This window comes from Bombina bombina, chromosome 1 (genome assembly GCF_027579735.1).
Source record: "Bombina bombina isolate aBomBom1 chromosome 1, aBomBom1.pri, whole genome shotgun sequence".
NCBI classification, from domain to species: domain Eukaryota; kingdom Metazoa; phylum Chordata; class Amphibia; order Anura; family Bombinatoridae; genus Bombina; species Bombina bombina.
In genome coordinates this window covers 139,160,389-139,172,930 of record NC_069499.1, presented here as the reverse complement: position 1 = coordinate 139,172,930, position 12,542 = coordinate 139,160,389, and the positions used below count along the sequence as shown (strand labels likewise).

General features: G+C 35.5%; 1 protein-coding gene across 1 annotated transcript in view; it reads left to right on the top strand.

Moving 5' to 3' along the window:
* ABHD12B (abhydrolase domain containing 12B) overlaps window positions 1–12,542 on the top strand; it is a 142,448-nt gene that overhangs the window by 98,763 nt on the left and 31,143 nt on the right. The window contains exons 4-6 of the mRNA XM_053697639.1: window positions 6,531–6,633; window positions 7,383–7,502; window positions 11,583–11,613. Coding sequence (XP_053553614.1) covers window positions 6,531–6,633; window positions 7,383–7,502; window positions 11,583–11,613 — 254 coding nt within the window. The remainder of the gene's footprint in view (window positions 1–6,530; window positions 6,634–7,382; window positions 7,503–11,582; window positions 11,614–12,542) is intronic.

The window sequence follows — 12,542 nt, the reverse complement described above, 5'->3', positions numbered from 1 at the left end:
GCATTATTTGTAACCTATGTATAACTTTGCTATAAACAATGTTGCAAACACTGTTGCCAGATGGCTAGACAGATGTGCACACTCCTGAGCTCACCTAAGATTACTCTTTAACAAAGAATATCAAGAGAACAAAGCAAAATGATAACAGGAGTACATTACAAAGTTGCTTAAAATGTCATGCTCTATCCAATCCACTGAAGTTTAATTTTGACTTAACTGTCCCTTTAAGTCTTATTTGTAAAATGTACTTTGAATGTGGATAGCAAAAAGTGATATTAAAATGCTGGGAAAAATAACAATAGAATGGTTCCTACTCACCATGCTATTGGTTTTCCACCTGTGCCTGCTGATCTCTTCACAGCAGTTCTTATATCTTAAAGGGACAGTCTAGTCAAAATTAAACTTTCATGATTCAGATAGGGCATGTAATATTAAACAACTTTCCAATTGGCTTTTATCTTTAAATTTGCTTTGTTCCCTTGGTGGTATTTTTGAAAAGATAAATCTAGGTAGGCTCAAACTGATTTCTAAAACCGTTGAAAACCGCATCTTAGCTCAGAGCATTTTGAAAGTTTTTCACAGTTAGACAGTAATAGTTCATGTGCGTCTCATAGATAGCATTGTGCTCACTACGGTGGAGTTATTTAGGAGTCTGCATTGATTGGTTAAGCTGTATGTCTGTTAAAAGCACTGAGATAAGGGGGCAGTCTGCAGAGGCTTAGATACAAGGCAATCACATAAGTAAAACATAAATTAATATAACTGTGTTGGTTATGCAAAACTAGGGAATGGGTAATAAAGGGATTAAAGGGACACTGAACCCAAATTCTTTCTTTCGTGAATCAGATAGAGCATGACATTTTAAGCAACTTTCTAATTTACTCCTATTATCACATTTTCTTCATTCTCTTTGTATCTTTATTTGAAATGCAAGAATGTAAGTTTAGATGCCGGCCCATTTTTGGTGAACAACCTGGGTTGTCCTTGCTGATTGGTGGATAAATTCATCCACCAATAAAAAAGTGCTGTCCAGAGTTCTGAATAAAAAAAAGAAGCTTAGATGCCCTCTTTTTCAAATAAAGATAGCAGAAGAATGAAGAAAAATTGATAATAGGAGTAAATTAGAAAGTTGCTTAAAATTGCATGCTCTGTCTGAATCACAAAAGAAAATATTTGGGTTCAGTGTCCCTTTAACTATCTTTTTAAACAATAAACATTCTGGTGTAAACTGTCCCTTTAACCCCTAACAGGTGACAGTTGGTTAAAAACTCCACATCTTCATAATCGGCTCTGCCCTTATGGAGCGTAGGATTCTTCTTGCCCTCTATGACAGCAGCAGTGCACATTCACAGATCAGTGATGATGTTGGCTCTTTGACAGATGTTTGTTCACGTCTGGTTAGCATGTCTGATACAGAATGGAATCTTTACAGTTTTCTAGCAGCTGCAATGCTTGAACTAATGTATAATATATATATATACATACAGGTACATATTCCCAGATCCCCTATTTTCCTTACCTGTAAGCCACAAAAATATTTAAAACATGATATATAACTACCTTTAGTTACATGTATAAGCTGTATTATGGCATGTAAATATTACCTAAATGACATAAGATATTGTTGTTTACACTTGGTTCCATCCCTTCTCCCAACTGTCCCATTTTAAAGATGCAGATATTCCAATATCCAAACTATTCCAAAATCCAAACCTTTTTCTTTTAAACCATGGAAAAAATAATTGGCAACCTGAAGCAGATGATACAGCTGTCAAAAACATCACTGATCTGCTAATGTGCATAGCTTCTGTCACAGGGTGTAAGAGTACCTAAACTCCAAGATGGTGGCACCCAGTATAAAAATGCTTAACTTCATCAAGAGCGGTTTAGCAGAGGACTTCAGGGACAGGAGGAAACACCATATCATGGCGTGAATATTAACTATGCTCTTGTGCCCGTACCCAGCAGTTCAATGTCTCTTTAACTTGGGCAGTAGTGTTTTACACTGGCCAAAGAAAAGCCGTTGAGTATCTGGCAAGATCCAGAACTTTCTCTAATTGATCACATAATAGGAGATAAATAAAAACATAATCAAGTGACTTTTTAAAGGGTACATCCCTAGACTGCAAACTAACAGAACAGGCAATTAAAGGTAAATTGTAAAATTCTTGTAAAACTTCGCTCTCAATCGTAACAAAAAAAGTTGAGTTTTGACTTTATTATCTCTTGAAGTTTTATAATGTGCTGCACAGTAACACACATGCATTTTCCCACACTTTAAATGTGTTCACTTGGTTTAACAAATTCTGCATTGTGTGGAGTAAGGTGACTCCTTTGTGTATATTAAAATAGCTGCAGGCGAAATTTGTTTTATGCCTAAACACAATACTAACTTCTGTTGTTTGAGAAGTGATTCTTATCTCTCTTGGCTGAAGTTGTCACCCCGAATTAGGGCTAAGGATAAAAAATTCCCAGCCTGCTTATGATATCACTATTTTACATGTTTCTATGTTTTATCTGTTCTTAATATCAACAATTAAAGGGACATTCAACTTTAACATACAATATAATTATGTGCACTGCAGTAAAAATACCACTGGCATTACGAGTCTTGCAGATTTAGGGGCACCGCACAGGGGTACAGCCTATCCCGTCAAGATTCGTACCGCATTCTAAAGTCAGTAATTATGAGTTTTACGCTACAAAGCTGTAGCATAAAACTCATAACTAAAGTGCTAAAAAGTACACTAACACACATAAACTACCTATTAACCCCTAAACCGAGGCCCTCCCGCATTGCAAACACTAAAATAAAATGATTAACCCCTAATCTGCCGCTCCGGACATCGCTGCCACTAGAATAAACTTATTAACCCCTAAACCGCCGTACTCCCGCCTCGCAACACTAGTTAAATATTATTAACCCCTAATCTGCCGTCCCTAATGTCGCCGCCACTATATTAAATTTATTAACCCCTAAATCAAAGTCTAACCCTAAAACCCCCTATCTTAAATATAATTAAAATAAATCTAATAACTAAATAATTCCTATTTAAAACGAAATACTTACCTGTAAAATAAACCCAAAGCTAGCTACAATATAACTAATAGTTACATTGTATCTATCTTAGGGTTTATTTTTATTTTACATGCAAGTTTGTATTTGTTTTAACTAGGTAGAATAGTTACTAAATAGTTATTAACTATTTACTAACTACCTAGCTAAAATAAATACAAATTTACCTGTAAAATAAAACCTAACCTAAGTTACACTAACACTACACTACAATTAAATAAATTACCTAAATTAAATTCAATTAAATAAATTAATTACAATTGGTTAAATTACCAAAAAAAAACAACACTAAATTACAGAAAATAAAAAACAAATTACAAGATCTTTAAACTAATTACACCTAATCTAATAGCCCTATCAAAATAAAAAAAGCCCACCCAAAACAAAAAAAAAACCCCTAGCCTAAACTAAACTACCAATAGCCCTTAAAAGGGCCTTTTGCGGGGCATTGCCCCAAAGAAATGAGCTCTTTTACCTGTAAAAAAAAAATACAAACAACCCCCCCAACAATAAAACCCACCACCACACAACCAACCCCCCATATAAAACCCTAACTAAAAAAACCTAAGCTCCCCATTGCCCTAAAAAGGGCATTTGGATAGGCATTACCCTTAAAAGGGCATTTAGCTCTATTGCGGCCCAAACCCCTAATCTAAAAATAAAACCCACCCAATACACCCTTAAAAAATCCTAACACTAACCCCCTGAAGATCCACTTACAGTTTTGAAGAGCCGACATCCATCCTCAACGAAGCCGGGAGAAGTCTTCATCCAAGCGGCAAGATGTCCTCAACGAAGTTGGCAGAAGTGGTCCTCCAGACGGGCAGAAGTCTTCACCCATACGGCATCTTCTATCTTCATCCTTCCGAGGCGGAGCAGGTCCATTTCAAGATATCCGGAGCGGAGCATCCTCTTAAATCAACTACATGTTCTTGCTGAATAAAGGTTCCTTTAAATGACGTCATCCAAGATGGCGTCCCTTAGATTCCGATTGGCTGATTTCTAGCAGCCAATCGGAATTAAGGTGGAAAAAATTAACTTCAATCCTATTGACTGATCTAATCAGCCAATAGGATTGAGCTTGCATTCTATTGGCTGATTGGAACAGCCAATAGAATGCGAGCTCAATCCTATTGACTGATTGCATCAGCCAATAGGATTTTTTCTACCTTAATTCCGATTGGCTGATAGAATTCTATCAGCTAATTGGAATCTAAGGGACGCCATCTTGGATGACGTCATTTAAAGGAAACTTTATTCAGCAAGAAGCCGTCGATTGAAGAGGATGCTCCGCGCCGGATTTCTTGAAGATGGACCCGCTCTGCGTCGGAAGGATGAAGATAGAAGATGCCGCCTGGGTGAAGACTTCTGCCCGTCTGGAGGACCACTTCTGCCGGCTTCGTTAAGGACATCTTGCCTAAGTGGATCTTCAGGGGTTTTTTTAAGGGTGTATTGGGTGGGTTTTATTGTTAGATTAGGGGTTTGGGCCGCAATAGAGCTAAATGCCCTTTTAAGGGCAATGCCCATCCAAATGCCCTTTTCAGGGCAATGGGGAGCTTAGGTTATTTTAGTTAGGGTTTTACTGTTGGGGGGTTGTTTGTATTTTTTTTTTTTACAGGTAAAAGAGCTGATTTCTTTGGGGCAATGCCGCACAAAAGGCCCTTTTAAGGGCTATTGGTAGTTTAGTTTAGGCTAGGGTTTTTTTATTTTATTTTGATAGGGCTATTAGATTAGGTGTAATTAGTTTAAAGATCTTGTAATTTGTTTTTTATTTTCTGTAATTTAGTGTTTGTTTTTATTTGGTAATTTAGCTAATTGTATTTCATTTATTTAATTGTATTTAATTTAGGTAATTTATTTAATTGTAGTGTAGTGTTAGGTGTTAGTGTAACTTAGGTTAGGTTTTATTTTACAGGTAAATTTGTATTTATTTTAGCTAGGTAGGTAGTTAGTAAATAGTTAATAACTATTTAGTAACTATTCTACCTAGTTAAAATAAATACATACTTGACTGTAAAATAAAAATAAACCCTAAGATAGATACAATGTAACTATTAGTTATATTGTAGCTATCTTAGGGTTTATTTTACAGGTAAGTATTTATTTTTAAATATGTATTATTTAGTTATTAATTGTAGGTTTTATTTAGATTTATTTTAATTATATTTAAGTTAGGGGGTGTTAGAGGGTTAGGGTTAGACTTAGGTTTAGGGGTTAATAAATTTAATATAGTGGCAGCGACATTAGGGACGGCAGATTAGGGGTTAATAAATGTAGATAGGTGGCGGCGATGTTAGGGATGGCTGATTAGGTGGTTAATAATATTTAACTATTGTTTGCCATGTGGGAGTGCGGCGGTTTAGGGGTTAATATGTTTAATATAGTGGCAGCGATGTTGGGAGTGGCAGATTAGGGGTTAATAAGTGTAGGTAGGTTGCGGCGACATTGGGGGTGGGAGATTAGGGGTTAATAAATATAATGTAGGTGTCAACGATGTTGGGGGAGCAGATTAGGGGTTAATAAGTATAATGCAGGTGTCGGCGATGTCGGGGGCGGCAGCCGGCAGATTAGGAGTTAATAAGTGTAAGATTAGGGGTGTTTAGACTAGGGGTTTATGTTAGGGTGTTAGGTGTAAACATAAATTTTGTTTCCCCATAGGAATCAATGGGGCTGCGATACGGAGCTCTACGCTGCTTTTTTGTCGGTGTTAGAATTTTTGTTTCAGCCAGCTCTCCCCATTGATGTCTATGGGGAAATCGTGCACGAGCCCGTACAACCAGCGCACTGCTGACTTAATTTTACACTGCTGACACAATTTTGCTCTACGCTCACTTCTTGCCTTTTAACGCCGGGTTTAGAAAACCTGTAATACCAGCACTGTAGGGAAGTGAGCGGTGACAATAACGTGCAAGTTAGCAATGCATCCCTCATAACGCAAAACTCGTAATCTAGCAGTTTGTATTGTCTGCATCTTCTGTAATTATGTTTATTTTAACACCCCCCCCCCCCCCCCGAGAGGCTGGTGTGCATGATGCAGACCTCTTAACCCTGCAACATGATATATAGTGATTGTTTGATCAGGGCAGGAGCTGGTTTGCTCTGAAGTGGCACAGCAAATGAAATAAAGATAAACACATGGAGCATGTATGTCCACAGGTTAAACATAAAGTTATCTTAGGTCAGTGATATAAACTTACACTCTCTAAATCTAAATCTTTAGCACATGTACATTTTGCATTAGATGTATTATTCTTCTTCTTCTTCACAAGCTTCCTAATTCTACTGGTGTTAAATATTACTATTTATTTATACAGTTTTATAATGGCCACGGTTCTTCTGAGATATTTGTTTCTGATAATCTGATTTTATTTGCAACCTGTTTAATAAGCAAATCTTTACTAGTATGTTATATATATATTACTATTAACACTTTGTATCACTCCCCCCCCCCCAGTAAGGGCTCCATATTTTGTGGATTTCACTCAGCCAGAGGTGTATTTAAACCACACTACAAACTTCTACCTCACAACTGAAGAAGGAGTTACAGTTGGTGTATGGTGAGTGGGGAAATTCAGTTGATTATGCAAACAGCCTTCTTAGCAATAAATTAATAGCACTATTACCGGGAAATTACTAAAGATCTACAAACAGAATTTTGACTCCTTTGTGGAACACGTTATAGAGGCAGTAGTTTACTAGTCCAAATGTACAACCAACATTACACGAGTCACAGTTAGTCCTAGCTGTCAGCAATCAAGTGAGATTAGGTATGTAACTAGCTGGTTATGTGATTTTGCAGCATTAGGTGACAGATTTTGCTATTTGGTCAATGGGGAATGTGAGCTAAACAAAACAAAAAACAAGAGTAAGATATGGTATAGCAAAAACCAGGGCAAACATAATAATTATATCCTGAAATTGATTCCATAATTAATGGAGAATTACATTTTGAGGTGTTTTTCTCTTTAACTGCTAAATAGACAAGATATTGTATGCCCCTTTAACTGCTAAAAGCAGGATACTGTTGTATGCCCCTTTAAATGCTAGAGAGGCAAAACATTGTTGTATGTCCCTTTAACTGCTAGAGAGACAAGACATTGTTATATGCCCCTTTAACTGCTAGAGAAGCAGGGCATTGCTGTTGCCTTCACAGGTATAGGATTTCAGACGCTGCAGTTATTGTTGCCGTACATAGAATTAATGTCCCAGTCAGTCTGTGTAAAACTTACATTTTTGCAGAAAGCCTCTTTGTGGATAGACTTGATACGTTTTCTCTGTTTATTAAAATCACATTATTGCATTTCAGGCATACTGTTCCTGTCAGCAGGGGGGACGAAGCAAGAGGGAAAGACCAGCACTGGTATGAAACTGCTCTGTCGGATAATAATCCAGTTATAATTTATCTCCATGGAAATGGCGGTACAAGGTAATTACGCATTCAAACATGAAATTACTAAGTCCTATTTTATGTGCTGCTTTATTATTTCCATCATATTATGTAGAGCTGATAAAGGGTGAGTCTGTGACACAATTTATATTAGTACAATATGGGTTCATATTAAATCAATGTTAAAAAAAAGTGAAAAATACTCATTTCTACTTTCACTATTTTTGCATTACGTTTTACATTATTTTAATTAGCTCCTGGAATTAGTGGATATTAAAGGGGCAGAGTGTGATCCACTCTACCTGCTGGAGTGTATGAAATTATTTACAAAATAGCTCCTTTACCTTTTTGTCATTTGAAATAACTGCTAAAACCGCTATATGTATAGAAAATCTATGTGAACAAGATCCAGCAGAAAGAAATTTGCCAGAGGGGATGTGAAAGATAGGTACTACTATTCATTTTCAGTTAACTCAGAGATAAGATAAAGAAGCATTTGTGTTTAAATAGAGTGATAAGATAATGATATCTGTTCTACTTGCAAGCTCAGCTCATTTTAATGGGTTATGTTTCATGCAGCATAAACAGGTAGTTCATATGCAAAAATAAACCTAAAGGAGTAATTTTTCATACATGGTATACTGGTAATTCATATAACAAGTGAAACATTGTTTCCAACTCTAAAGAATTTGAGCTTTAAAAATAAATAATAATAAAAAAAACAATAATAATAATAATAATAATAATAATAAATGAAGACGATTGCTGCAGGACTAATATTAAATTCCAGCTAACAAATACTAGGTACTAATGAAGACTTAGGGGCCGAATCATCAAGCTCTTAATGGATGCCTTCAGGCTCGTCGGAAACAGAAGTTATGAAGAAGCGGTCTAAAAACGAATACGTTGATTGACACCCCCTGCTACCGACCGAATCTGCAGGGGGCAGTATTGCACAAGCAGTTCTGGTGAACTGGTGGTGCAATGATAAATGCCGACAGCGTATGCTGTCAGCATTTATCGATGTGCAGCGGATACGATACGCTACGCTACATCGAATCATGTCCGCTCGCACTTTGATAAATATGCCCCATAATCTATGTTTTACAAGAAAATAAAACAGTTTGTCTCATCCAAAAAAAACTTTGCTTTCCTTTAGAGCAGTAATGAATGATTTCCTAACACAAGGCAAATGAATATTTTAGAAACCTTAAAGGGACACTGAACCCAAATTTTATCTTCTGTGATTCAGATAGAGCATGTGATTTAAAGCAACTTTCTAATTTACTTCTATTATCAATTTTTCTTCGTTTTCTTGCTATCTTTATTTGAAAAGGAAGGCATCTAAGCTTTTTTTTTGGTTCAGTACTATGGACAGCAATTTTTTATTGGTGGATGAATTTATCCACCAATCAGCAAGGACAACCCAGGTTGTTCACCCAAAAATGGTCCGGCATCTAAACGTACATTCTTGCATTTCAAATAAAGATACCAAGAGAATGCAGAAAATTTGATAATAGGAGTAAATTAGAAAGTTGCTTAACATTTCATGCTATATCTGAATCAAGAAACAAAAAATGTGGGTTCAGATTCCCTTTAAGGCCGCATATAGTTAAATTAAATGAAACACACAAATAATATATTTCCCAAAATTGTCCAATCTCACTGGGTCAGATTTAGGTGAGATTATAGCAAAATACCCTTTGTCTGCTGTTCTACTCCCATAGGGCTCTTTCTACCATGTTTTTTACCCACACAATAGAAGTCACAAAACACAAACATTTAGTTTGCCCTTTTTCGTGGGCACTGGAAAAACTAGAGCTTTTTTTATACATTTATACACGTATATTTGCAGTGTTGTGTACATATTTTTTTGTGTATGAATTTTGTTGATCTGGGCTAACATTATGGTTTAGCCCCTTAGTTTTGCACACGATCTCCTGTAATTGGAGTTTGTTCTGGGGGAGGGGGCTGAAAGCCTTTATAAGTCTGTTTATTTGCACTTTTTGATTGTCAGAAGAAGGGACGCTAGAGGTCCCGAAACGTCACTAAATAAATTTATCACCTTGATGTCAAAAGTCCAGTGAGTGCTTCATTTTGTTTGTTGCTATATATATATATATAGGGCCAGATTACAAGTGGAACGTTATTTAATACTCCTGCTCGCACACTAACTCCGCTAGTAGTAAGGTTTTTTTCGTGCTTCGGGTAGCACTCGCATTACAAGTTGAAAGTAAAGGTTTTTGCCTTCGCACTAACCTGATGCGCACAAAAAGCCGAACTTCAAATATGATGATGCCGTTAACGTATTCCCCCATTGAAGTAGATGTAGCAAAAAAAGGTGGGAAAAAACGTAGCACCCTACTCGCACGCAAACCCAATCACATATTCTCAAGTGCACTAACCCGATACGAAAATATTAATATTTGACATTCCAATGTTCTTCACATAGCAGAAAATTTCAGTTTTTTCACAAATACATATTTCTACATATATCTGATGTTTTTTTTGCACAAATATATATTTATATCTCTTTCTCTCTCTCTCTCTGTATATCTATATATATCTATATCTATATACATGATTAGATAGAGATATATACAGATATATGTATGTGTGTATGTATATATATATATATATAAAAATACATAGAACACATTCTGCTATGTGCAGAACATTGAAATGTGAAATATTTACAGTAAATACACAGTATAACACTTTATTAATTATGAGTATTGCATAAATATGTTTTTTTCATGTTTTCTTCTTCTGCTTAACTGCAAAGGGCTCCAGTGCACATATATATAAAATGTAGAGAAAATAACCCATTGTGTAACCCATTTACAAATCTAGACAAGTCAGAAGACTTGTTTTTCCCACAGAAACTCTCTGAATACATTGTTTCCAATGCAGCAAAGGATTATGGGTAATATACGCAAATGAGGTTCATAATGACTCACTTTTTTACTTTTAGCCTGCTTTTTAAGGCAGACTTTGCTTTACGCAATAGCATCACCGTATTACACAGCTTTTAAGCTTAGCTAGGGTTAGTACAGTGATTCAGACCAATCCGAGGACAGCTGTTTCGTAAATATATATGTCTTATGTGTGTATATATATATATATTTGTGTTTATATTTGTATATATGTCTGTAAATACAAATATACACATATAAATACATCTGTACACACATATAAACATATACTGTATATATATATTTACACACATACATAAATACACATATTTAGACATGTATATGTATGTATCTCTAATTTAAAGCCCTTTGCCTGCTGTTTTCAACACCTGAGATCTCATATATTTGAGCCCTTATAACTTTATTGTGCAATATTTTTAAAATATTTTTTTTTAGATAATGTTATTATGAGTGTGACTGTACTTTGTAATGTATTTTTAATGTGTTTTGTGCAACTTTTTTGTTTTGAGAAACAGTTAATCAGAGCTCTGAGGATACGCTATCCTGACGTGCGTTAACTTTAATTGCGGTCAATAAACCACATTTACTTTCAATTTGTAATACAAGTGCTACACCCGAGGCGCACAAACACCCGCCATAAACACTTTTTCGTTCACTCATAACAGAGCGCCACTTGTAATCTGGCCCAAAGTATTTATTTTTTATTTATTTTTTAAGAGCGCATGAAATCTTTACTAATAGTCTAGTTTAGTCAATGGGACTAAAGGGACACTCAAGACAAAATACACTTTTATGATTCAGATAGAGCATGCAGTTTTAAGACACTTTCCAATTTACTTCTATTATTAAATTTTGCACAGCCTTTTTACATGCACACTTTCTGGGGAACAAGGTCCTACTGAGCATATGCACAAACTCACAGGGTATACGTATGCTAATTTGTGAATGGCTGATGTTTGTCACATGATACAGGGGGCCGGAAAATGGGAGAAAAAATAAATTTGTCAGAAAAACATGTACTGCTTATTTGAAATCTAGAGTAGGTGTTATTGCATTGTCCTTTTATTATGCACTTGTTAAGTATGCAATTCTACTGCATTTAGAGGTTCTTTAAGTGATTTATTAATTTACAGTTCACTGTATTGTTTAATGGATTAATTGTTTTATTTTATATCTCTTACAGGGCTATAGATCATAGAGTACAGCTGGTAAAGGTAAATACCAATTACGAGATAGATGCTGCTCCATTCATTATAGTTTAGAGTAACTAATAATTTGACAAAGTACAAATGTTTATGAAAATTTATTGTGCAAGATATTCACAAAGGAAATCAGGCAAATAATACCTAAAACATTTTAACAATAAATGCAATATTTCAGTTGAGCTATTTTAGCCTTAGTGCTAGGTTCTGAATGTGCCATTTCTTATTTAAGGATTCTATGTCAGTTGTAATAGATGTCATTAAAAACATTGTTCAGTAGTGTTTAGCATAATAAACAATTTGCACTTTTTTTTTTTAAACAAATCACCAAACTTATTTCAAATATATATTTTCTTCTTCTTGATGAAGCAACAACCGACAGCCCACACAAACGGGCCGTCCGACATGCCGCTCAACAGACCTATCGTAGCACACTTATTCAAATATGGAAATCACTTTATTCAGCGCCGTTAATAATTGTACCATTAAACTGAAGTATCAATAAGCTGTAGAACATCTGATCATGTCACACGCATGTGTACTGGTGGTGACAGCCAGGTAGAGATAAGAGAGGAGTGGGATGGGCTGGCTAAACCAATGAGTGTGGAAACTATTAATAATATCAAATACACCAATTAGACCCTATTGAAATTATTGGGGAGAGAAACTGTCTTCTGGTTTTTACCATTTACAAGGTTTAGAACATGTGCCCCAGGGGCTTTGTAAGTCACCAAAAATATCTGGGGCTTAAACCCACAACAACTCACAGTAAGTGGAATCACTGCCTACAGGCACAGGGTGGTGTACAAACAATTTAGATATTAGTATTACTCTTCATTATTTGCAAAACAGATGTCAGTTAATTCAAATCAATTATAGACAATAAATCTTTAATGATGCATTAAAGTTTTATGGATTTTTACTTTGTAAGTAAAACATAT